The 25532-nt window shown below is 46.9% G+C and overlaps 3 protein-coding genes across 5 annotated transcripts in view; all 3 read left to right on the top strand.

Annotated features, from left to right (window-relative positions):
• Nucleotides 1-9673: 9673 nt before the first annotated feature.
• On the top strand, nt 9674-11118 carry LOC311114573 (uncharacterized protein; the record flags this gene model as incomplete). The annotated part of the gene is made up of 5 exons (XM_084189814.1): nt 9674-9869; nt 10011-10107; nt 10193-10386; nt 10532-10783; nt 11082-11118. Exons 2-5 carry the CDS (start codon nt 10012-10014, stop codon nt 11116-11118), a joined length of 579 nt encoding a protein of 192 aa, XP_084045940.1. The 5' UTR covers nt 9674-9869; nt 10011.
• A 187-nt stretch (nt 11119-11305) lies between these two features.
• LOC311114572 (uncharacterized protein) lies at nt 11306-12888 on the top strand. 3 transcript variants are annotated; one of them, XM_084189812.1, is made up of 4 exons: nt 11306-12168; nt 12270-12332; nt 12406-12471; nt 12598-12888. In XM_084189812.1, the coding sequence occupies exons 1-4, from the start codon at nt 11316-11318 to the stop codon at nt 12801-12803; spliced, it is 1188 nt and encodes a 395-aa protein (XP_084045938.1). In that variant the 5' UTR covers nt 11306-11315; the 3' UTR covers nt 12804-12888. The 3 variants fall into 3 exon arrangements, with proteins under 3 accessions (XP_084045938.1, XP_084045937.1, XP_084045939.1); XM_084189811.1 differs by having other exon boundaries at nt 12595-12888; XM_084189813.1 differs by lacking the exon at nt 12270-12332 and having other exon boundaries at nt 12595-12888.
• A 634-nt stretch (nt 12889-13522) lies between these two features.
• Nucleotides 13523-25532, top strand: part of LOC311114571 (E3 ubiquitin-protein ligase Mdm2-like) — a gene marked incomplete at its 3' end in the record, with an annotated part of 16069 nt that continues 4059 nt past the window's right edge. The window contains exons 1-4 of the mRNA XM_084189810.1: nt 13523-14249; nt 14998-15087; nt 15208-15282; nt 18882-19015. Of these exons, the coding sequence (XP_084045936.1) occupies nt 14238-14249; nt 14998-15087; nt 15208-15282; nt 18882-19015 (311 nt within the window). The 5' untranslated portion in view covers nt 13523-14237. The remainder of the gene's footprint in view (nt 14250-14997; nt 15088-15207; nt 15283-18881; nt 19016-25532) is intronic.

The following is a 25532-nucleotide window of genomic DNA, read 5'->3' as shown; positions in this document are numbered from 1 at the left end:
GAAAGAATGATAGGTTGGATTAGATTACTGAATGGATATGCAAGGAGCAGAGTAAAATGTAATGGGATTTTAACAGATTCTTTTCCTCTGGAGAGATCTGTTAGGCAGGGATGTCCGTTATCAGCTGCTCTTTATAGTTTATCGGTGGAGCCGCTTGCAGCAATGATTAAAGCAAACAAATTAATTCGAGGTATACGGATACCGGATGGGGGGGAGAGTGTTATACAGCAATATGCGGATGATACTACATGTACTGTGATAGATGTTGAAAGTGTGAAGAATGTAATGGAGTGTTTTGAGGTATATGGCAAGGCATCAGGGGCAAAACTTAATGTTGAAAAATCTGAAATAATGTATGTGGGGATAGATGAAAAAGTGGACTGTGGATTCCCTTTCAAAAAGGCTGAAGGTTATATAAAGACTTTAGGGGTGGTTTTGGGGGTGGATAAAGAAGGGACGAGAGATGAGACATGGACTGGGGTTTTGAATAAAATAAAACATACTCTATCTTATTGGAAGGCAAGAAAACTGTTCTTGAGGGGGAAGGTGGTGGTGATTAATTCTTTGGTGGCATCCAAATGTATCTATGTTCTAGGTTCGTTGGATATGCCACAATGGGTGTTAAAAGAATTCAATGGTTTGGTTACAGATTTCCTATGGGAGGGGAAGGGGACTAGGATTGCAAGGGCAACTCTTATCTCGGATTTAAAGGATGGGGGGTTGAAATTGGTGGATTTGGATGTGAAGAGAAAAGCAATGAGAATAAAAACTGTGCAAAAATACTTTTATCGGGAGGTAGATTATGGATGGAAAAGGTTTTCCACTGGAGAGTACTCTTGTGTCATGGAGCAACTGCCTTTTATATATCACCCTAATAATATCATGTAATTTTATTGGACTAAATGCAGTTTGTAGGTGCTGCCCTGCCCTGCCCTGCCCTGATCAATTTAAATAATAGACAGTGCGTTTCCCTCAAAATATATGTGTCATGGAGCTACTGCCTTTTATTTATCAACCTAATAATATCATGTCTTTTTATTGGACTAAATGCAGTTTGTATGTGCTGCCCTGATCAATTTAAATAATAGACAGTGTGTTTCCCTCAAAATATAGGCAGTACATTCAGCCTTTGTTTTTAGTCGGTTCATTAAGTTGCATGGAAATTCGAATCACTGGTAAATTTTGTTCATGTCTTTATATAGTGAACCAAGAGTTGTTCACTCGCTTACGGCCATACCAGACTGAATACACCCGATCTCGTCTGATCTCGGAAGCTAAACAGGATTGGGCCTGGTTAGTACTTGGATGGGAGACCGCCTGGGAATACCATGTGCTGTAAGCTTTTTGTTCCACTAGAGAGTGCTCTTGTGTCATGGAGCAACTGACTTTTATTTATCACCCTAATAATATCATGTATTTTTATTGGACTAAATGCAGTTTTATGTGCTGCCCTGCCCTGCCCTGATCAAATTAAATAATAGACAGTGCGTTTCCCTCAAAATATATGTGTCATGGAGCAACTGCCTTTTATTTATCACCCTAATAATATCATTTATTTTTATTGGACTAAATGCAGTTTGTATGTGCTGCCCTGCCCTGCCCTGATCAATTTAAATAATAGACAGTGCGTTTCCCTCAGAATATATGTGTCATGGAGCAACTGCCTTTTATTTATCACCCTAATAATATCCTGTATTTTTATTGGACTCAATGCAGTTTGTATGTGCTGCCCTGCCCTGGTCAAATTAAATAATAGACAAAGTGTTTCCCTCAAAATATAGGCAGCACATTCAAATGTTGTTTTTTGTCGGTTCATTAAGTTGCATGGAAATTGGAATCACTGGTAAATTTTGTCCATGTCTTTATATAGTGTACCAAGAGTTGTTCACTTGCTTACGGCCATACCAGCCTGAATACACCCGATCTCATCTGATCTCGGAAGCTAAGCAGGATTGGGCATGGTTAGTACTTGGATCGGAGAAAGCCTGGGAATACCATGTGCTGTAAGCTTTTTGTTCCACTAGAGAGTGCTCTTGTGTCATGGAGCAACTGCCTTTTATTTATCACCCTAATAATATCATGTATTTTTATTGGACTAAATGCAGTTTGTATGTACTGTCCTAACCTGATCAAATTAAATAATAGACAGTGCATTTTCCTGAAAATATAGGCAGTACATTCAGCCTTTGTTTTTCGTCTGTTCATTATGTTGCATGGAAATATGAATCATTGATAAAAAAAATTCATGTCTTTATATAGTGTACCAAGAGTTTTTCCTGCGCTTACCGCAGTACCGTCCTTAATATGCCTGATCTCGTCAGATTTTGGAAGCTAAGCAGGATCGGGCCTGGTTAGTACTTGGATGGGAGACTGCCTGGGAATACCAGGTGCTGCAAGCTTTTTGTTCCACTAGAGAGTGCTCTTGTGTCATGGAGCAACTGCCTTTTATTTATCACCATAATAATATTATGTATTTTATTGGACTAAATGCAGTTTGTATGTGCTGCCCTGCCCTGCCCTGATCAATTTAAATAATAGACAGTGTGTTTCCCTCAAAATATATGTGTCATGGAGCAACTTCCTTTTATTTATCACCCTAATAATATCATGTATTTTTATTGGACTAAATGCAGTTTGTATGTGCTGCCCTGCTCTGATCAATTTAAATAATAGACAGTGTGTTTCCCTCAAAATATAGGCAGTACATTCAGTCTTTGTTTTTAGTCGGTTCATTAAGTTGCATGGAAATTCGAATCACTGGTAAATTTTGTTCATGTCTTTATATAGTGAACCAAGAGTTGTTCACTCGCTTACGGACATACCAGACTGAATACACCCGATGTCGTCTGATCTCGGAAGCTAAACAGGATTGGGCCTGGTTAGTACTTGGATGGGAGACCGCCTGGGAATACCATGTGCTGTAAATTTTTTGTTCCACTAGAGAGTGCTCTTGTGTCATGGAGCAACTGCCTTTTATTTATCACCCTATTAATATCATGAATTTTTATTGGACTAAATGCACTTTTATTTGCTGCCCTGCCCTGCCCTGATCAATTTAAATAATAGACAGTGCGTTTCCCTCAAAATATATGTGTCATGGAGCAACTGCCTTTTATTTATCACCCTAATAATATCATGTATTTTTATTGGACTAAATGCAGTTTGTATGTGCTGCCCTGCCCTGGTCAAATTAAATAATAGACAAAGCGTTTCCCTCAAAATATAGGCAGCACATTCAGCCGTTGTTTTTAGTCGGTTCATTAAGTTTCACGGAAATTCGAATCACTGGTAAATTTTGTTCATGTCTTTATATATTGTACCAAGAGTAGTTCCTTCGCTTACGGCCATACCATCCTGAATATGCCTGATCTCGTCTGATCTTGGAAGCTAAGCAGGATTGGGCCTGGTTAGAACTTGGATGGGACACTGCCTGGGAAACCGTCTGGGAATATCAGGTGCTGAAAGCTTTTTGTTCGACTAGAGAGTGCTCTTGTGTCATGGAGCAACTGCCTTTTATTTATCACCCTAATAATATCCTGTATTTTTATTGGACTAAATGCAGTTTGTATGTGCTGCCCTGCCCTGATCAATTTAAATAATAGACAGTGCGTTTCCCTCAAAATATATGTCTCATAGAGCAACTGCCTTTTATTTATCACCCTAATAATATCATGTATTTTTATTGGACTAAATGCAGTTTGTATGTGCTGTCCTAATCTGATCAAATTAAATAATAGACAGTGCGTTTCCCTGAAAATATAGGCAGTACATTCAGCCTTTGTTTTTAGTTGGTTCATTAAGTTGCATGGAAATACGAATCACTGATACATTTTGTTTATGTCTTTATATAGTGTACCAAGAGTTGCTTCTGCGCTTACGGCCATACCAGCCTGAATATGCCTGATCTCGTCCGATCTCGGAAGCTAAGCATGATCGGGCTTTGTTAGTACTTGGATGGGAGACCGCCTGGGAATACCAGGTGCTGTAAGCTTTTTGTTCCACTAGAGAGTACTCTTGTGTCATGGAGCAACTGCCTTTTACATTTTACATTTACATTTTTAGTCATTTAGCAGACGCTCTTATCCAGAGCGACTTACAGTTAGTGAATAAATATATATTTTTTTTATACTGGCCCCCCGTGGGAATCAAACCCACAACCCTGGCGTTGCAAACACCATGCTCTATCAACAGAGCTACATCCCTGCCGGCCATTCCCTCCCCTACCCTGGACGACGCTGGGACAATTGTGCGCCGCCCATGAGTCTCCCGGTCGCGGCCGGCTGCGACAGAGCCTGGATACGAACCAGGATCTCTAGTGGCACAGTTAGCACTGCGATGCAGTGCCTTAGACCACTGCGCCATGTAATTGTATTGGACTAAATGCAGTTTGTATGTGCTGCCTTGCCCTGCCCTGATCAATTTAAAAAATAGACAGTGTGTTTCCCTCAAAATATATGTGTCATGGATCAACTGCCTTTTATTTATCACCCTAATAATATCATGTATTTTTATTGGACTAAATGCAGTTTGTATGTGCTGCCCTGGTCAAATTAAATAACAGACAAAGCGTTTCCCTCAAAATGTAGGCAGTACATTCAGCCTTTGTTTTTAGTCGGTTCATTAAGATGCACGGAAATTCGAATCACTGGTAAATTTTGTTCATGTCTTTATATAGTGTACCAAGAGTTGTTCACTTGCTTACGGCCATACATTTACATTACATTTACGTCATTTAGCAGACACTATTATCCAGAGCGACATACAAATTGGTGCATTCACCCTATAGCCAGTGTGATAACCACTTTACAATTATTATTATTATTATTATTTATTTATTTTTAAATTTGGGGGGGGGGGGGGGGTTGAAGGATTACTTTATCCTATCCCAGGTATTCCTTAAAGATGTGGGGTTTCAAATGTCTCCGGAAGGTGGTGAGTGACACCGCTGTCCTGGCGTCGTGAGGGAGCTTGTTCCACCATTGGGGTGCCAGAGCAGCGAACAGTTTTGACTGGGCTGAGCAGGAACTATGCTTCCGCAGAGGAAGGGGAGCCAGCAGGCCAGAGGTGGATGAACGCAATGCCCTCGTTTGGGTGTAGGGACTGATCAGAGCCTGAAGGTACGGAGGTGCCGTTCCCCTCACAGCTCCATAGGCAAGCACCATGGTCTTGTAACAGATGCGAGCTTCAACTGGAAGCCAGTGGAGTGTGCGGAGGAGCGGGGTGACGTGAGAGAACTTGGGAAGGTTGAACACCAGACGGGCTGCGGCATTCTGGATGAGTTGTAGGGGTTTAATGGCACAGGCAGGGAGCCCAGCCAAATGCGAGTTGCAGTAATCCAGACGGGAGATGACAAGTGCCTGGATTAGGACCTGTGCCGCTTCCTGTGTAAGGCAGGGTCGTACTCTCCGAATGTTGTAGAGCATGAACCTGCATGATCGGGTCACCTCCTTGATGTTAGCGGAGAACGACAGGGTGTTGTCCAGGGTCACGCCAAGGCTCTTCGCACTCTGGGAGGAGGACACAACGGAGTTGTCAACCGTGATGGCGAGATCATGGAACGGGCAGTCCTTCCCCGGGAGGAAGAGCAGCTCCGTCTTGCCAGGGTTCAGCTTGAGGTGGTGATCCGTCATCCATACTGATATGTCTGCCAGACATGCAGAGATGCGATTCGCCACCTGGTTATCAGAAGGGGGAAAGGAGAAGATTAGTTGTGTATCGTCAGCGTAGCAATGATAGGAGAGGCCATGTGAGGATATGACAGAGCCAAGTGACTTGGTGTATAGGGAGAATAGGAGAGGGCCTAGAACTGAGCCCTGGGGGACACCAGTGGTGAGAGCACGTGGTGCGGAGACAGCTTCTCACCACGCAACTTGGTAGGAGCGACCGGTCAGGTAGGACGCAATCCAGGAGTGAGCCGCACCGGAGATACCCAGCTCGGAGAGTGTGGAGAGGAGGATCTGATGGTTCACAGTATCAAAGGCAGCAGACAGGTCTAGAAGGACAAGAGCAGAGGAGAGAGAGTTAGCTTTAGCAATGCGGAGAGCCTCCGTGACACAGAGAAGAGCAGTCTCAGTTGAATGACCAGTCCTGAAACCTGACTGGTTTGGATCAAGAAGGTCATTCTGAGAGAGAAAGCAAGAGAGTTGGCTAAAGATGGCACGCTCAATAGTTTTGGAAAGAAAAGAAAGAAGGGATACTGGTCTGTAGTTGTTGACATCAGTGGGATCGAGTGTTGGTTTTTTGAGAAGGGGTGCAACTCTCGCTCTCTTGAAGACGGAAGGGACATAGCCAGCGGTCAAGGATGAGTTGATCAGCGAGGTGAGGTAGGGGAGAAGGTCACCGGAGATGGTCTGGAGAAGAGAGGAGGGGATGGGGTCAAGCGGGCAGGTTGTTGGGCGGCCTGCAGTCACAAGTCGCAAAATTTTATCTGGAGAGAGAGGGGAGAAAGAAGTCAAAGCATAGGGTAGGGCAGTGTGAGCAGGACCAGCAGTGTCATTAGACTTAACAAACGAGGATCGGATGTCGTCAACCTTCTTTTCAAAGTGGTTGACGAAGTCATCCACAGAGAGGGAGGAGGGGGGGTGGTGGGGGGGAGGATTCAACAGTGAGGAGAATGTGGCAAAGAGCTTCCTAGGGTTAGAGGCAGATGCTTGAAATATAGAGTGGTAGAAAGTGGCCTTAGCAGCAGAAACAGATATAGAAAATGTAGAGAGGAGGGAGTGAAAAGATGCCAGGTCGGCAGGGAGTTTAGTTTTCTTCCATTTCCGCTCAGCTGCCCGGAGCTCTGTTCTGTGAGCTCGCAATGAGTCATCAAGCCACGGAGCTGGAGGGGAGGACCGAGCCGGCCGGGAGGATAGGGGACACAGGGAGTCAAAGGATGCAGAAAGGGAGGAGAGGACGGTTGAGGAGGCAGAATCAGGAGATTGGAGGGAGAAGGATTGAGCAGAGGGAAGAGATGATAGGATGGAAGAGGAGAGAGTAGTGGGAGAGAGAGAGCGAAGGTTGCGGCGGCGCATTACCATCTGTGTAGGGGCAGAGTGAGTAGTGTTGGAGGAGAGCGAGAGAGAAAAGGATACAAAGTAGTGGTCGGAGACATGGAGGGGAGTTGCAGTGAGATTAGTAGAAGAGCAGCATCTAGTAAAGATGAAGTCAAGCGTATTGCCTGCCTTGTGAGTAGGGGGGGACGGTGAGAGGGTGAGGTCAAAAGAGGAGAGGATTGGAAAGAAGGAGGCAGAGAGAAATGAGTCAAATGTAGACGTAGGGAGGTTGAAATCCCCCAAAACTGTGAGGGGTGAGCCATCCTCAGGAAAGCAACTTATCAAGGCGTCAAGCTCATTGATGAACTCTCCAAGGAAACCTGGAGGGCGATAGATGACAAGGATATTAAGCTTAAATGGGCTAGTGACTGTGACAGCGTGGAATTGAAATGAGGAGATAGACAGATGGGTTAGGGGAAAAATTGAGAATGACCACTTGGGAGGGATGAGGATTCCTGTGCCACCACCCCTCTGACCAGATGCTCTCGGGGTATGCGAGAACACATGGTCAGACGAGGAGAGAGCAGTAGGAGTAGCAGTGTTTTCAGTGGTAATCCATGTTTCCGTCAGCGCCAGGAAGTCGAGGGACTGGAGGGTAGCATAGGCTGGGATGAAGTCAGCCTTGTTGGCAGCAGAACGGCAGTTCCAGAGGCTGCCTGAGACCTGGAACTCCAGGTGTGTGGTGCGTGCAGGGACCACCAGGTTAGAGAGGCAGCAGCCATGCGGTGTGAGGCGTTTGTGTAGCCTGTGCGGAGAGGAGAGAACAGGGATAGGCAGAGGCATAGTTGACAGGCTGTAGCAGATGGCTACAGTAATGCAGAGGAGATCGGAATGAAATTAACTAAACATCTGGGAAAGGAGAGAGCAGGGCCTCCCTCACCAAAAAACTCCCAAATATAACTCTCCCAACTTCCACCTCAGAAACTATAATTGTTTCAGTGAACCACCCGAATAAAACTCTCCCAACTTCCACTTTAGAAATTAGAATTGTTGTAAACTACAGCGGTTCAATGTTTCAAGGAATAGACTCAACTTACTTTATTCAGCTAGCTAACAATGACGCCATAGCTAACTAGCATGCTAGCATCCAATAACACACAGTTTAGCACCAATACTTGGTTACAACAAACTACCAATAGTGTGTTAACACACTAAACAGATAATTTGTGTCCGTGTCTAGTTCTTTCATAACGCAGCAATAATTAAACGTTGGCTAGCTAGCACAAAGATATTGTATTTAGCTACTACAGTACAGCTAGCTGGTTGGCTAGCTAGCAATGGCTGCTGTGTTGACTGAATACACCCGATCTCATCTGATCTCGGAAGGTAAGCAGGATTGTGCCTGGTTAGTACTTGGATGGGAGACCGCCTGGGAATACCAGGTGCTGTAAGCTTTTTGTTCCACTAGAGAGTGCTCTTGTGTCATGGAGCAACTGCCTTTTATTTATCACCCTAATAATATCCTGTATTTTTATTGGACTAAATGCAGTTTGTATGTGCTGTCCTAACCTGATCAAATTAAATAATAGACAGTGCGTTTCCCTAAAAATATAGGCAGTACATTCAGCCTTTGTTTTTTGTCTGTTCATTAACTTGCATGGAAATACGAATCACTGATACATTTTGTTTATTTCTTTATATAGTGTACCAAGAGTTGTTCCTGCGCTTACGGCCATACCATCCTGAATATGCCTGATTTCGTCCGATCTCGGAAGCTAAGCAGGATCTGGCCTGGTTAGTATTTGTATTGGAGACCGCCTGGGAATACCAGGTGCTGTAAGCTTTTTGTTCCACTAGAGAGTGCTCTTGTGTCATGGAGCAACTGCCTTTTATTTATCACCCTAATAATATCATGTCTTTTATTGGACTAAATGCAGTTTGTATGTGCTGCCCTGCCCTGCCCTGATCAAATTAAATAATGGTCAGTGCGTTTCCCTCAAAATACATGTATCATGGAGCAACTGCCTTTTATTTATCACCCTAATAATATCATGTATTTTTATTTGACTAAATGCAGTTTGTATGTGCTGCCCTGCCCTGCCCTGGTCAAATTAAATAATAGACAAAGCGTTTCCCTCAAAATATAGGCAGTACATTCAGCCTTTGTTATTAGTCGGTTCATTAAGATGCACGGAAATTCGAATCGCTGGTAAATTTTGTTAATGTCTTTATATAGTGTACCAAGAGTTGTTTACTCGCTTACGGCCATACCAGCCTGAATACACCAGATCTCGTCTGATCTCGGAACCTACGCAGGATTGGGCCTGGTTAGTACTTGGATTGGAGACCTCCTGGGAATACCAGGTGCTGTAAGCTTTTTGTTCCACTAGAAAGTGCTCTTGTGTCATGGAGCAACTGCCTTTTATTTATCACCCTAATAATATCATGTATTTTATTGGACTAAATGCAGTTTGTATGTGCTGCCCTGTCATGCCCTGATCAAATTAAATAATAGTCAGTGCGTTTCCCTCAAAATACATGTATCATGGAGCAACTGCCTTTTATTTATCACCCTAATAATATCCTGTATTTTTATTGGACTAAATACAGTTTGTATGTGCTGCCCTGCCCTGGTCAATTTAAATAATAGACAGTGCGTTTCCCTCAAAATATAGGCAGTACATTCAGCCTTTGTTTTTAGTCGGTTCATTAAGTTACACGGAAATTCGAATCGATGGTAAATTTTGTTAATGTCTTTATATAGTGTACTAGGAGTTGTACCTGCGCTTACGGCCATACCATCCTGAATATGCCTGATCTCGTCTGATCTCGGAAGCAAAGCAGGATTGGGCCTGGTTAGTACTTGGATAGGAGACCGCCTGGGAATAACAGGTGCTGTAAGCTTTTTGTTCCACTCACCTTTCAATGCCTTAGCTTTGAAATGTAAATGTTTATACATATTCAGATTGAGTTATCTTTCTAAAATGTGTATAGTATGCCAAGTTATTTAGCTACATGTATTTACCACTGCAGCATGGAGAAAGTCAAGAGGAAGCAATGGAGTGAGGTGGACATGTTCCATGCCATGGAGGACTGCGGGGCAGGGATGGCTATCCGCCAGGCTGCCAAGGTTAGGCATCTTTTGTTTTTAGGAGATTACCATGTGTATGTGAATTTTATCTGCTAGTAACAGTTTTCTTTTCTTATCTACCAAGGTGCATGGTGTACCTCGGCAGACCCTGGCGGACAGGCTGAGCGGCCGGGTGACCCATGGTTGTCGCAGTGGACCACCCACATTGCTTGCACCAGAGGATGAAAAGTCTCTGGTGCAGTACTGTATCTACTGCGCCAGCCATGGGTTCCCCTTCACCAGACAGAGGCTGATGAAATACGCAGACAAAATCCGCAGGTATTTGGTGTTCTATGTGTTTATGTATGTAGAATGCTGGACTGACTGTTATCAATGTGTGTGATGTAAATGTGGATGTGTATGGTGATGCCAAAACAAACATTTTCATCCTGGATGGACAATTATATATTCTATTCTATTGTAGGTTTCGGCACCCAGGGGAAACAATCCCACCACTGGGGAAGAGGTGGTGGGAAATGTTCAGGAGGAGGCACAAGAACCTAAGCATGAGGAGGCCGGACACCCTGGACAGGGGGAGAGCTGAGTGTGCCACACGTCCGACGATGGACACCTTCTTCACTTCTTATGAGAAGCACTTGGAGGAGAGTGGGTTGAGGGAGAAACCCAGACAAATCTATAACTGCGATGAGTCTGGGTTTCGTAGCGACCAGAGCAGGCACAAAGTGCTGGCTCCCCGGGGCGCAAAACACGTGTACCAGCAGGCTCCGGGGACCAAGGAGCACATCACAGTGCTGGCCTGCTTCAATGCAACTGGGGAGGACATCCCCCCGTTTATCATCTACCCCAAGTGTTTCCCCGGTGGCCACTACACACTGGGAGGCCCCCCCCAAGCCTTGTATGGACGGTCAAGCAGTGGCTACATTGACGGGGACCTGTTCAGGAAGTGGTTTCAGCACTTCATTAAGTATGCAGTGAAAGAGCGCCCTCTCCTTCTCCTCTTTGATGGGCACAAGAGCCACATGGACCCGGAAGTGCTCGCGGTGGCACTAAGGGAAGGGGTTATACTTCTTTGTCTTCCACCACACTGCACCCATGTCCTGCAGCCGCTGGACGTGGCATACTTTGGCCCTTTAAAGGCTGAGTTCTCCAAGGTAGCTGGAGACCTTAGCCATTTTGACCACTCCTACATGGTAAACAAATCAGAATTTGCCAGAGTATTCCGCTACCCGTACCAGCGATGCAAGGACATGCGCTATGTGGTGGAAGGGTTTAAGAAGTGTGGCCTCTTCCCTTTTGACCCTTCAGCCATTGATGGGTCCCGTTTAATGCCGTCTCGGACCCTACCGGGTCCCAACACCGCCTCTACTGGAACCAGTAGCAATGTGCCATCCATCAGCACCTCCTCCCCAGCGACCACAGGAGGACCCTCAGCCCCTGCCCCAGTCCCAGCCGCTGCTCCAGTCCTATCCCTAGCTCTAGAAGAGCACCCCCTAATAGAGGGGGGGCTGATAGCGAAGGACCTGGGGCACATCCTTACTGTCCTGAAGTATTGGCTGGACCGATACAGAAGACTCCCTGTGGTCGCCACATGCCTCACCGGGGAGGAATACACGCGCCAGTGGCAGGAGAGGGGTGAGAAGGAGAGGGCCGAGGCAGAGGAGAAAGAGCGTCGGGCAGCCCTCAGAACACAGAGGGCACAGGAGAGGGCTGCCATGGATGAGACCATTGACGCCATCGCCTCTGCTGGACCCCCTGCTGGAACCACTCCTGACAGCTGCATCACCACTGCCAGTGCCTCCCAGTGTGCAACACCTGTAGGAGCCGCCGGAGTCCCCAGCTGCAGAAGAAGGCCACATGCCTACTCCCCCGGCCACACCATCGTCGGCCCCTCAACCCCACCATTACAAACACCAGCTCCTCCAAGCCATCGTCGGCGGTTTTGTCCACCACCACCACGATGCACACCACCCCCCATGTCTGTCACCACCAACACGGCCTCCTCTGGACCAACTGCCTCCTCCGTCTCCCCTGGTCACACCACCATAGCAGCCTCGTCTGATGTCCCTGCCCCCCGAAATTTGAATACCACCACCTCCACAGGTAAACACATGTTAAAATTACGAAAAAATGACTGTTTGCTATCTGTTTTATAAAACAGCAATGTAAAAAAAATATATATATATATCTTTATATATCTACAGTAAATAGCACCAGCCCTCAAGTCATCTCCGCCTCCTCCAAAACCTCTGCAGCTTCCTCCAGAGGTATTGATGTAAAAAAGTTGAAAAGGGTTTTCATGCAACATGCTCTCTAACACCACTTTTTCTCAAACTGCAGCACAGAAAAGGAAGAGAAAAGCTACACCGGTCACATCTGTCACACCACCCATGGCACCACTCTCAGGTACTTCATAATCTGTTTTTCTCGCTCTCTCAGTTGTATCAATTACTATTGTTGTTGAAGAACTTCTACATTTTACAAAACCATATTAATCAATTTGTATTATTATTTAATTTTTTATAAAAGAAGACACCACCTGCTGTGCTCGCTGCGGGGAGCGTGATCCGCCTGCAAGCTCCTCTCAGGAGTGTAGATCCGAGGTGCCATGGGTGTGCTGTGACTTTTGCCAGCACTGGTTCCACTGCAGGTGTGTGCAGTGGGATCCAGAGGTAGCGGTGGAGCTTGATTTTTATTGTGATTTTTGTGACAATATAGGGATGGAGGTCGAGATTTAATTGTTTGTTTTGTTTGTGTTCATATGAAATTATTTATTTGTTCAAAAAAATAAATGTCTAAAATATAATATATATATTTATTGAACCCATCTTGTGTATTTCTTCCTTTACTTTCCAAGTGCACCTCTGCAACACAAACTCCAACAGTGTTTTCATTGTTTTATGTTAATGCACATAACTGAAATTAAAGTGTATTTGATGTAAATTATTAATACTCATATTTCATTTGGTTACAACATGGAATATGTTGGTGAAGAACCATTTTTTATGAGTCCACAAGAGGGCGCACCGGGCTACGCAATGAAAAGTTGACAGGCAAGTCATTATTTTTTACCTGGAGACTAGCCAACTAGTCAACTATCTAGTAAACACTTCGGGTACGTGGTTGGTGTCTCTTTTTTCAACAAAATTAAACGGATATATCTTGTAATTGAACAAAATAGTAAGGTGGCCAATAACTGGGGGCCGTATGCCGATAATACGGGACGTATTTTTTTGCTAAACAGCTTATCAAAAGCTGACAACAGTAGTATTTCCAATGAAATGTCAAACTTGCTAATTGCTAACCCGTTAGCTAACATTTTTACGACACCAATAATCACAAAACATTGAAGGCTTGATCACAAGATAACACTGTTGAAGGTAATATATTTCTTAAACGCTGTTGAATATGCCGATAATACGGGATTCTACGCTATACTTATTTACTGCTAGCTAAGGGTTAGCGTGCTAGCTAAGGGTTAGCGTGCTAGCGATGCTAACGATGCTAGCTATGTTGGCAAGCTAGCTAATAAGTTTAGCATAATTGGTAAACATGTCTTTGATTCAGAATACATCAATACACTGTGGTTAACCCAATGTTACATGCATTGGAAAATAAAATTGCTAGTGTAACTTGAATTGGTTTACAAGCTAGCTAGAAAAGCCAGTTCCTTTTCATCTGTTTTGTCAAGCTATAAGCCTGCATGTGTGCTAAAATATTTAATTAAATCCCCTCATTAAATTAATATATTTAAGTTGCATCAGTTTTTTATAGCCCTTTCTTACCCAAATACCATTTTTTCCGTTGGAATAATTTGGATGAAAATAAGAAATATGTGAAAGGAAATAAGTGACCAGATTTTGTTATTGAAAACCCTGGACATTCACTTCTTTAAAAAATAAATATATATACAGACATTGCCAGATTCTTTAACCAAATCCCTATTTCCTACACTAATTTTTTAAGATCGAAAACAAAATGGAAGATAAGAGTCCAGGAACCTACAAAGCAACCATTCCAGTCTGACAGCTGATTATTACATAATGCGGAGCTGTAGTAAACTGGGACATGCCGGGCATATCCAACTCGGCACTAAGGGTGGAGGGGGGTGCACAGACGCAGGGTGGCCGCTAGGTGGGTGACTCAAAGCGGTGTGCTCGTCATGCTTCGACATGTCAAGGGAGGTTAGTAATCTGGCTTCAGCCCTACACCGGCGTCAACAGCCGGAGCAATGCTAGCCCTGACATGTCTTTCCGAGCCTATTTAAATCCCGGGGAGACGGGGAAGTGATTCCTACTGCTAGCCCTACACCGGCGTCAACAGCCGGAGCAATGCTAGCCCTGACATGTCTTTCCGAGCCTATTTAAATCCCGGGGAGACGGGGAAGTGGTTCCTACTGCTAGCCCTACACCGGCGTCAACAGCCGGAGCAATGCTAGCCCTGACATGTCTTTCCGAGCCTATTTAAATCCCGGGGAGACGGGGAAGTGATTCCTACTGCTAGCCCTACACCGGCGTCAACAGCCGGAGCAATGCTAGCCCTGACATGTCTTTCCGAGCCTATTTAAATCCCGGGGAGACGGGGAAGTGGTTCCTACTGCTAGCCCTACACCGGCGTCAACAGCCGGAGCAATGCTAGCCCTGACATGTCTTTCCGAGCCTATTTAAATCCCGGGGAGACGGGGAAGTGGTTCCTACTGCTAGCATCCGAGCTGAAGCACTTTATGTACAGAATATGAAGGGTGTATTATAGAGATGTGTGTGTGTGTGTATAAGGGACGTCTACTCTTTAGTACTTCTATTTATTTAGATAGGTAAGCTTGTTTCTGTCTTCCAAAGCTTGTCTTGACGTGTATGTAATTGTATACTTTTATAAGGCATTGCATGTTAACTTTGACATTTTAAATGTATTTTTTGCTCTACTCTTCAACAGGTGAAAGACAGAATGGCAGAGAATTGTGAGAGAATGTCAGAATGGCATAGAACTGGTTCCCAAATAAATACGTTGGACAATGAGAAACTTGTAAGTATTAACTTAAATAGCTCTCCCTCTCTCTCTCTATCACACATTTTACATCATATTTGTTTACAATGACATTGAATCTAAAATAACGTTTTTGTTTTATGTGCTATTTTTTCCCAGGTACGACCAAAAGAGAAACTGCACATCTTATTACAGCAGGCAGGTGCAGACAAAGACGTTTTCACCATGAAAGAGGTATGAAGTGACTTGACAGCTGGCTGTCTTTGTTGCCTGTACCCTGCTGATATAGAAACCACACGTCTTTGGCTCAACTTTAGTTAATCAACTTATTGTTTGCGTGAAGCAGACAGATGAAAACCGTTAAGACCCTCAATGGACATTATATCCCAGACTTTTCAGTTTCCATAATATTTTCTAGTCTCATATTTTAATTACGTTTTTTACATTTAAATATTTGATGTTTTGAATTTCCAATTGCAGTATATCTTAGTTTACTCCTAGAATAGTGGATATTAGTTCATTTCTAAGGAAGGAATAGTTCCTCTTCATGTGTTGTTAGCAGCCAAACTACTGGTATAGAAGTTGTGTAGGTGTTGAATCTGGATTCTTCTCCACATAGTTAGATTTACACTAGTTTCACTATTGGTTGTCGCTTTCATCAACTAAGTACTACATACAGTAGATGCTCTCAAAAAATATAAAGGCTTTTGTCTTGGTTCTGTTGTTTTTCCTGTTGATATACTGTTTTACCTACTTTAGTTGAATGAACTGATTGTCACTCTAGATAAGAGCATCTGCTAAACTAGAATACAAATGCACTGTCATTTACTTATTTTAAACATAAATGGTGAGCTATGATTGGCTAGCAGGTCCCCTTGGTTTTGAAGACATGTCACACAGCTTTGGGGAGAATTGTCAGGGGGTCTATCTGTCTGTGAGGAAGTCTGAGTCATAGAGAGAGAGATTGGTGTTTATCTTAGTTAGAATGTTAGAACATTCAGTCACCTCTTGACTTCCTCTCTGACTCACTGTGGTTCAAATGGACCTCTGGGATGTCAAACTAGTCTGGGACTCCTTCCTCTCTGACTCACTGGGGTTCAAATGGACCTCTGGGATGTCAAACTAGTCTGGGACTCCTTCCTCTCTGACTCACTGGGGTTCAAATGGACCTCTGGGATGTCAAACTAGTCTGGGACTCCTTCCTCTCTGACTCACTGGGGTTCAAATGGACCTCTGGGATGTCAAACTAGTCTGGGACTCCTTCCTCTCTGACTCACTGGGGTTCAAATGGACCTCTGGGATGTCAAACTAGTCTGGGACTCCTTCCTCTCTGACTCACTGGGGTTCAAATGGACCTCTGGGATGTCAAACTAGTCTGGGACTCCTTCCTCTCTGACTCACTGGGGTTCAAATGGACCTCTGGGATGTCAAACTAGTCTGGGACTCCTTCCTCTCTGACTCACTGGGGTTCAAATGGACCTCTGGAATGTCAAACTAGTCTGGGACTCCTTCCTCTCTGTTGTTCATCAGGGAGACAGTTATCTCAGACTGAGAGGCTGCATTGATGCTTTAGTTTATAGGGTGTTGAGTGTTTAACTGGTCCACATTGATTGCTGGAGAATATGTTTACAGTCTGTGTAATCTGCTTTTATGATAAGGAACTGATGCCTTCGTGGCAGTGATCAATCACAATAGCCTCCTGTCAGCTAGAGAAGTATATGGGATGGAGTCATATATTTCTACTCAGTACAGTGATCATGTGTCTTATCAGTTGCCTGTCTAAAATGGGACCCAGAATACTCTTATTGAGTTGTCTGGATCAGTATGGGATGAGGTGTATCAACTAGACTGGGACAGAACTGGCTGGATCAGTATATGGAGAGTAACGACTAGACTGGGACAGAACTGCCTGGATCAGTATATGGAGAGAGGGTATCGACTAGACTGGGACAGAACTGTCTGGATCAGTATATGGAGGGAGGGTATCAACTAGACTGGGACAGAACTGGCTGGATCAGTATGGGATGAGGTGTATCGACTAGACTGGGACAGAACTGCCTGGATCAGTATGGGATGAGGTGTATCGACTAGACTGGGACAGAACTGCCTGGATCAGTATATGGAGAGAGGGTATCGACTAGACTGAGACAGAACTGCCTGGATCAGTATGGGATGAGGTGTATCAACTAGACTGGGACAGAACTGCCTGGATCAGTATATGGAGGGAGGGTATCGACTAGACTGGGACAGAACTGTCTGGATCAGTATGGGATGAGGTGTATCGACTAGACTGGGACAGAACTGCCTGGATCAGTATGGGATGAGGTGTATCGACTAGACTGGGACAGAACTGGCTGGATCAGTATATGGAGAGAGGGTATCGACTAGACTGAGACAGAACTGCCTGGATCAGTATATGGAGAGTATCAACTAGACTGGGACAGAACTATTGATGGTGCGGTCTTATCCTGAGACATTCCCAGACTTCTACTCTTGACCTCTGGCAGCACCCCTGTTACGCTCTCTCTCCTCTTGACCTCTGGCAGCACCCCTGTTACGCTCTCTCTCCTCTTGACCTCTGGCAGCACCCCTGTTACGCTCTCTCTCCTCTTGACCTCTGGCAGCACCCCTGTTACGCTCTCTCTCCTCTTGACCTCTGGCAGCACCCCTGTTACGCTCTCTCTCCTCTTGACCTCTGGCAGCACCCCTGTTACGCTCTCTCTCCTCTTGACCTCTGGCAGCACCCCTGTTACGCTCTCTCTCCTCTTGACCTCTGGCAGCACCCCTGTTACGCTCTCTCTCCTCTTGACCTCTGGCAGCACCCCTGTTACGCTCTCTCTCCTCTTGACCTCTGGCAGCACCCCTGTTACGCTCTCTCTCCTCTTGACCTCTGGCAGCACCCCTGTTACGCTCTCTCTCCTTTTGACCTCTGGCAGCACCCCTGTTACGCTCTCTCTCCTCTTGACCTCTGGCAGCACCCCTGTTACGCTCTCTCTCCTCTTGACCTCTGGCAGCACCCCTGTTACGCTCTCTCTCCTTTTGACCTCTGGCAGCACCCCTGTTACGCTCTCTCTCCTCTTGACCTCTGGCAGCACCCCTGTTACGCTCTCTCTCCTCTTGACCTCTGGCAGCACCCCTGTTACGCTCTCTCTCCTCTTGACCTCTGGCAGCACCCCTGTTACGCTCTCTCTCCTCTTGACCTCTGGCAGCACCCCTGTTACGCTCTCTCTCCTCTTGACCTCTGGCAGCACCCCTGTTACGCTCTCTCTCCTCTTGACCTCTGGCAGCACCCCTGTTACGCTCTCTCTCCTCTTGACCTCTGGCAGCACCCCTGTTACGCTCTCTCTCCTCTTGACCTCTGGCAGCACCCCTGTTACGCTCTCTCTCCTCTTGACCTCTGGCAGCACCCCTGTTACGCTCTCTCTCCTCTTGACCTCTGGCAGCACCCCTGTTACGCTCTCTCTCCTCTTGACCTCTGGCAGCACCCCTGTTACGCTCTCTCTCCTCTTGACCTCTGGCAGCACCCCTGTTACGCTCTCTCTCCTCTTGACCTCTGGCAGCACCCCTGTTACGCTCTCTCTCCTCTTGACCTCTGGCAGCACCCCTGTTACGCTCTCTCTCCTCTTGACCTCTGGCAGCACCCCTGTTACGCTCTCTCTCCTCTTGACCTCTGGCAGCATCCCTGTTACGCTCTCTCTCCTCTTGACCTCTGGCAGCACCCCTGTTACGCTCTCTCTCCTCTTGACCTCTGGCAGCACCCCTGTTACGCTCTCTCTCCTCTTGTGTGTTATGCTGTGGTGTTGACCTCTGACCCCTGTGCTGTCTATTGTCAGGTGATATTCTACCTGGGGCAGTACATCATGAAGAAGCAGCTTTATGACATGAAGCAGCAACACCTAGTGCACTGTGCTGACGACCCACTGGGGGCTGTACTGGGAGTGGACAGCTTCTCTGTTAAAGAGCCACGGTGAGGGGACACACTGCAGGGAGTGGACAGCTTCTCCATCAAAGAGCCACACACAGACACTCTCACAATAACACACACACAGACACTCTCACAATAACACACACACAGACACTCTCACAATAACACACACACAGACACTCTCACAATAACACACACACAGACACTCTCACAATAACACACACACAGACACTCTCACAATAACACACACACAGACAATCTCACAATAACACACACACAGACAATCTCACAATAACACACACACACAGACACTCTCACAATAACACACACACAGACACTCTCACAATAACACACACACAGACACTCTCACAATAACACACACACAGACACTCTCACAATAACACACACACAGACACTCTCACAATAACACACACACAGACACTCTCACAATAACACACACACACAGACACTCTCACAATAACACACACACAGACACTCTCACAATAACACACAAACAGACACTCTCACAATAACACACACACAGACACTCTCACAATAACACACACACAGACACTCTCACAATAACACACACACAGACACTCTCACAATAACACACACACAGACACTCTCACAATAACACACACACACAGACACTCTCACAATAACACACACACAGACACTCTCACAATAACACACAAACAGACACTCTCACAATAACACACACACAGACACTCTCACAATAACACACACACAGACACTCTCACAATAACACACACACAGACACTCTCACAATAACACACACACAGACACTCTCACAATAACACACACACAGACACTCTCACAATAACACACACACAGACACTCTCACAATAACACACAAACAGACACTCTCACAATAACACACACACAGACACTCACAATAACACACACACAGACACTCTCACAATAACACACACACAGACACTCTCACAATAACACACACACAGACACTCTCACAATAACACACACACAGACACTCTCACAATAACACACACACAGACACTCTCACAATAACACACACACACAGACACTCTCACAATAACACACACACAGACACTCTCACAATAACACACACACACAGACACTCTCACAATAACACACACACAGACACTCTCACAATAACACACACACAGACACTCTCACAATAACACACACACACAGACACTCTCACAATAACACACACACAGACACTCTCACAATAACACACACACAGACACTCTCACAATAACACACACACAGACACTCTCACAATAACACACACACACAGACACTCTCACAATAACACACACACAGACACTCTCACAATAACACACACACAGACACTCTCACAATAACACACACACAGACACTCTCACAATAACACACACACACAGACACTCTCACAATAACACACACACAGACACTCTCACAATAACACACACACAGACACTCTCACAATAACACACACACTGGGTTACTGATACAGGGCTGGGTTACTGATACAGGGCTGGGTTACTGATACAGGGCTGGTTTACTGATACAGGGCTGGGTTACTGATACAGGGCTGGGTTACTGATACAGGGCTGGGCTGGGTTACTGATACAGGGCTGGTTTACTGATACAGGGCTGGGTTACTGATACAGGGCTGGGTTACTGATACAGGGCTGGGTTACTGATACAGGGCTGGGCTGGTTTACTGATACAGGGCTGGGTTACTGATACAGGGCTGGGTTACTGATACAGGGCTGGGTTACTGATACAGGGCTGGGTTACTGATACAGGGCTGGGCTGGGTTACTGATACAGGGCTGGGTTACTGATACAGGGCTGGGTTACTGATACAGGGCTGGTTTACTGATACAGGGCTGGGTTACTGATACAGGGCTGGGTTACTGATACAGGGCTGGCCTGGGTTACTGATACAGGGCTGGGTTACTGATACAGGGCTGGGTTACTGATACAGGGCTGGGTTACTGATACAGGGCTGGGTTACTGATACAGGGCTGGGTTACTGATACAGGGCTGGGTTACTGATACAGGGCTGGGTTACTGATACAGGGCTGGGTTACTGATACAGGGCTGGGTTACTGATACAGGGCTGGGCTGGGTTACTGATACAGGGCTGGGTTACTGATACAGGGCTGGGTTACTGATACAGGGCTGGGTTACTGATACAGGGCTGGGCTGGGTTACTGCTGGGTTACTGATACATGGCTGGTTTACTGATACAGGGCTGGGTTACTGATACAGGGCTGGGTTACTGATACAGGGCTGGGTTACTGATACAGGGCTGGGCTGGGTTACTGATACAGGGCTGGGTTACTGATACAGGGCTGGGTTACTGATACAGGGCTGGGTTACTGATACAGGGCTGGGCTGGGTTACTGATACAGGGCTGGGTTACTGATACAGGGCTGGGTTACTGATACAGGGCTGGGTTACTGATACAGGGCTGGTTTACTGATACAGGGCTGGGTTACTGATACAGGGCTGGGTTACTGATACAGGGCTGGGCTGGGTTACTGATACAGGGCTGGGTTACTGATACAGGGCTGGGTTACTGATACAGGGCTGGGTTACTGATACAGGGCTGGTTTACTGATACAGGGCTGGGTTACTGATACAGGGCTGGGTTACTGATACAGGGCTGCTGATACAGGGCTGGGCTGGGTTACTGATACAGGGCTGGGTTACTGATACAGGGCTGGGTTACTGATACAGGGCTGGGTTACTGATACAGGGCTGGGTTACTGATACAGGGCTGGGCTGGGTTACTGATACAGGGCTGGGTTACTGATACAGGGCTGGTTTACTGATACAGGGCTGGGTTACTGATACAGGGCTGGGTTACTGATACAGGGCTGGGTTACTGATACAGGGCTGGGTTACTGATACAGGGCTGGGTTACTGATACAGGGCTGGCCTGGGTTACTGATACAGGGCTGGCCTGGGTTACTGATACAGGGCTGGGTTACTGATACAGGGCTGCTGATACAGGGCTGGTTTACTGATACAGGGCTGGTTTACTGATACAGGGCTGGGTTACTGATACAGGGCTGGGTTACTGATACAGGGCTGGGCTGGGTTACTGATACAGGGCTGGTTTACTGATACAGGGCTGGGCTGGGTTACTGATACAGGGCTGGGTTACTGATACAGGGCTGGGTTACTGATACAGGGCTGGGTTACTGATACAGGGCTGGGTTACTGATACAGGGCTGGGTTACTGATACAGGGCTGGGTTACTGATACAGGGCTGGGTTACTGATACAGGGCTGGTTTACTGATACAGGGCTGGTTTACTGATACAGGGCTGGGTTACTGATACAGGGCTGGGTTACTGATACAGGGCTGGGTTACTGATACAGGGCTGGGCTGGGTTACTGATACAGGGCTGGGTTACTGATACAGGGCTGGGTTACTGATACAGGGCTGGTTTACTGATACAGGGCTGGTTTACTGATACAGGGCTGGGTTACTGATACAGGGCTGGGTTACTGATACAGGGCTGGGTTACTGATACAGGGCTGGGCTGGGTTACTGATACAGGGCTGGGTTACTGATACAGGGCTGGGTTACTGATACAGGGCTGGTTTACTGATACAGGGCTGGTTTACTGATACAGGGCTGGGTTACTGATACAGGGCTGGGTTACTGATACAGGGCTGGGTTACTGATACAGGGCTGGTTTACTGATACAGGGCTGGTTTACTGATACAAGGCTGGTTTACTGATACAGGGCTGGGTTACTGATACAGGGCTGGGTTACTGATACAGGGCTGGGTTACTGATACAGGGCTGGGTTACTGATACAGGGCTGGGCTGGGTTACTGATACAGGGCTGGGTTACTGATACAGGGCTGGGTTACTGATACAGGGCTGGGCTGGGTTACTGATACAGGGCTGGGTTACTGATACAGGGCTGGGTTACTGATACAGGGCTGGGTTACTGATACAGGGCTGGGTTACGGATACAGGGCTGGTTTACTGATACAGGGCTGGGTTACTGATACAGGGCTGGGTTACTGATACAGGGCTGGGTTACTGATACAGGGCTGGGTTACTGATACAGGGCTGGGTTACTGATACAGGGCTGGGTTACTGATACAGGGCTGGGTTACTGATACAGGGCTGGTTTACTGATACAGGGCTGGGTTACTGATACAGGGCTGGGCTGGGTTACTGATACAGGGCTGGGCTGGGTTACTGATACAGGGCTGGGTTACTGATACAGGGCTGGGTTACTGATACAGGGCTGGGTTACTGATACAGGGCTGGGTTACTGATACAGGGCTGGGTTACGGATACAGGGCTGGTTTACTGATACAGGGCTGGGTTACTGATACAGGGCTGGGTTACTGATACAGGGCTGGGTTACTGATACAGGGCTGGGTTACTGATACAGGGCTGGGTTACTGATACAGGGCTGGGTTACTGATACAGGGCTGGGTTACTGATACAGGGCTGGGTTACAGATACAGGGCTGGGTTACTGATACAGGGCTGGGTTACTGATACAGGGCTGGGTTACTGATACAGGGCTGGGTTACTGATACAGGGCTGGGTTACTGATACAGGGCTGGGTTACTGATACAGGGCTGGGTTACTGATACAGGGCTGGGTTACGGATACAGGGCTGGTTTACTGATACAGGGCTGGGTTACTGATACAGGGCTGGGTTACTGATACAGGGCTGGGTTACTGATACAGGGCTGGGTTACTGATACAGGGCTGGGTTACTGATACAGGGCTGGTTTACTGATACAGGGCTGGGTTACTGATACAGGGCTGGGCTGGGTTACTGATACAGGGCTGGGCTGGGTTACTGATACAGGGCTGGGTTACTGATACAGGGCTGGGTTACTGATACAGGGCTGGGTTACTGATACAGGGCTGGGTTACTGATACAGGGCTGGGCTACTGATACAGGGCTGGGTTACTGATACAGGGCTGGGCTGGGTTACTGATACAGGGCTGGTTTACTGATACAGGGCTGGGTTACTGATACAGGGCTGGGTTACTGATACAGGGCTGGGTTACTGATACAGGGCTGGGCTGGGTTACTGATACAGGGCTGGGTTACTGATACAGGGCTGGGTTACTGATACAGGGCTGGGTTACTGATACAGGGCTGGGTTACTGATACAGGGCTGGGTTACTGATACAGGGCTGGGCTGGGTTACTGATACAGGGCTGGGTTACTGATACAGGGCTGGTTTACTGATACAGGGCTGGGTTACTGATACAGGGCTGGGTTACTGATACAGGGCTGGGTTACTGATACAGGGCTGGGTTACTGATACAGGGCTGGTTTACTGATACAGGGCTGGGTTACTGATACAGGGCTGGGCTGGGTTACTGATATAGGGCTGGGCTGGGTTACTGATACAGGGCTGGGTTACTGATACAGGGCTGGGTTACTGATACAGGGCTGGGTTACTGATACAGGGCTGGGTTACTGATACAGGGCTGGGTTACTGATACAGGGCTGGGCTGGGTTACTGATACAGGGCTGGGTTACTGATACAGGGCTGGGTTACTGATACAGGGCTGGGCTGGGTTACTGATACAGGGCTGGGTACTGTTACAGGGCTGGGTTACTGATACAGGGCTGGGTTACTGATACAGGGCTGGGCTGGGTTACTGATACAGGGCTGGTTACTGATACAGGGCTGGGTTACTGATACAGGGCTGGGTTACTGATACAGGGCTGGGTTACTGATACAGGGCTGGGTTACTGATACAGGGCTGGGCTTGGTTTGTAGAGGCCTGTGCTGTGACTTCCCCAGCATCACCCAGGAAGTCTCCCTGCTTCTTCCGATGGACACACACACACATATGCACACAAACGGAATCACCCTGCCTGCCTTTTCCAGTGGAGCGCTACGCCTGACACCAGACAGTCTTTAATCAGTAGCTTTTTTGAGAGCAGGCCGCCCCGGTCAGTCGGTCAGTTGTGGTGATGGGGATTGGTAGGAGGCAGGTTCAACAACAACAGGGTGGTGGAGCGCTCAGAGTGCAGCCTCTAGGCTCCCTATCCTCTCCAACACCTCTCTCTGTCATCAAGTGGCACTTGGCCCTCTCCTCCTCCACTCCTCTCGTCCTCCACCCCTTTCCTTCTCCACTCCTCTCCTCCTCCACTCCACTCCTCTCCTCCACCCCTCTCCTCCTCCACCCCTCTCCTCCTCCACTCCACTCCTCTCCTCCTCCACTCCTCTCGTCCTCCACCCCTTTCCTCCTCCACCCCTCTCCTCCTCCACTCCACTCCTCTCCTCCTCCACTCCCCTCGTCCTCCACCCCTTTCCTTCTCCACTCCTCTCCTCCTCCACTCCACTTTTCTCCTCCTCCACCCCTCTCCTTCTCCACTCCTCTCCTGTTCTCTACAACGCAAAGCAGAGGCAGAGAGTTCAATGGTGACTTGAAGAGATCTCAGATCGTGGTCCGGAATGATAATGGGCCCAAAACAGGGTGCTTAAGGAGTTACCACACGTCTTAGAGAGAGTATAGAGAGAGAGATAGGGGATAGAGAGAGAGAGAGAGAGA

This window comes from Coregonus lavaretus, assembly GCF_964263955.1.
Source record: "Coregonus lavaretus genome assembly, contig: HAP1_SCAFFOLD_3987, whole genome shotgun sequence".
NCBI lineage: Eukaryota > Metazoa > Chordata > Actinopteri > Salmoniformes > Salmonidae > Coregonus > Coregonus lavaretus.
Note: the sequence above shows the minus strand (reverse complement) of the source record. Positions and strands in the feature narration are given on the sequence as shown.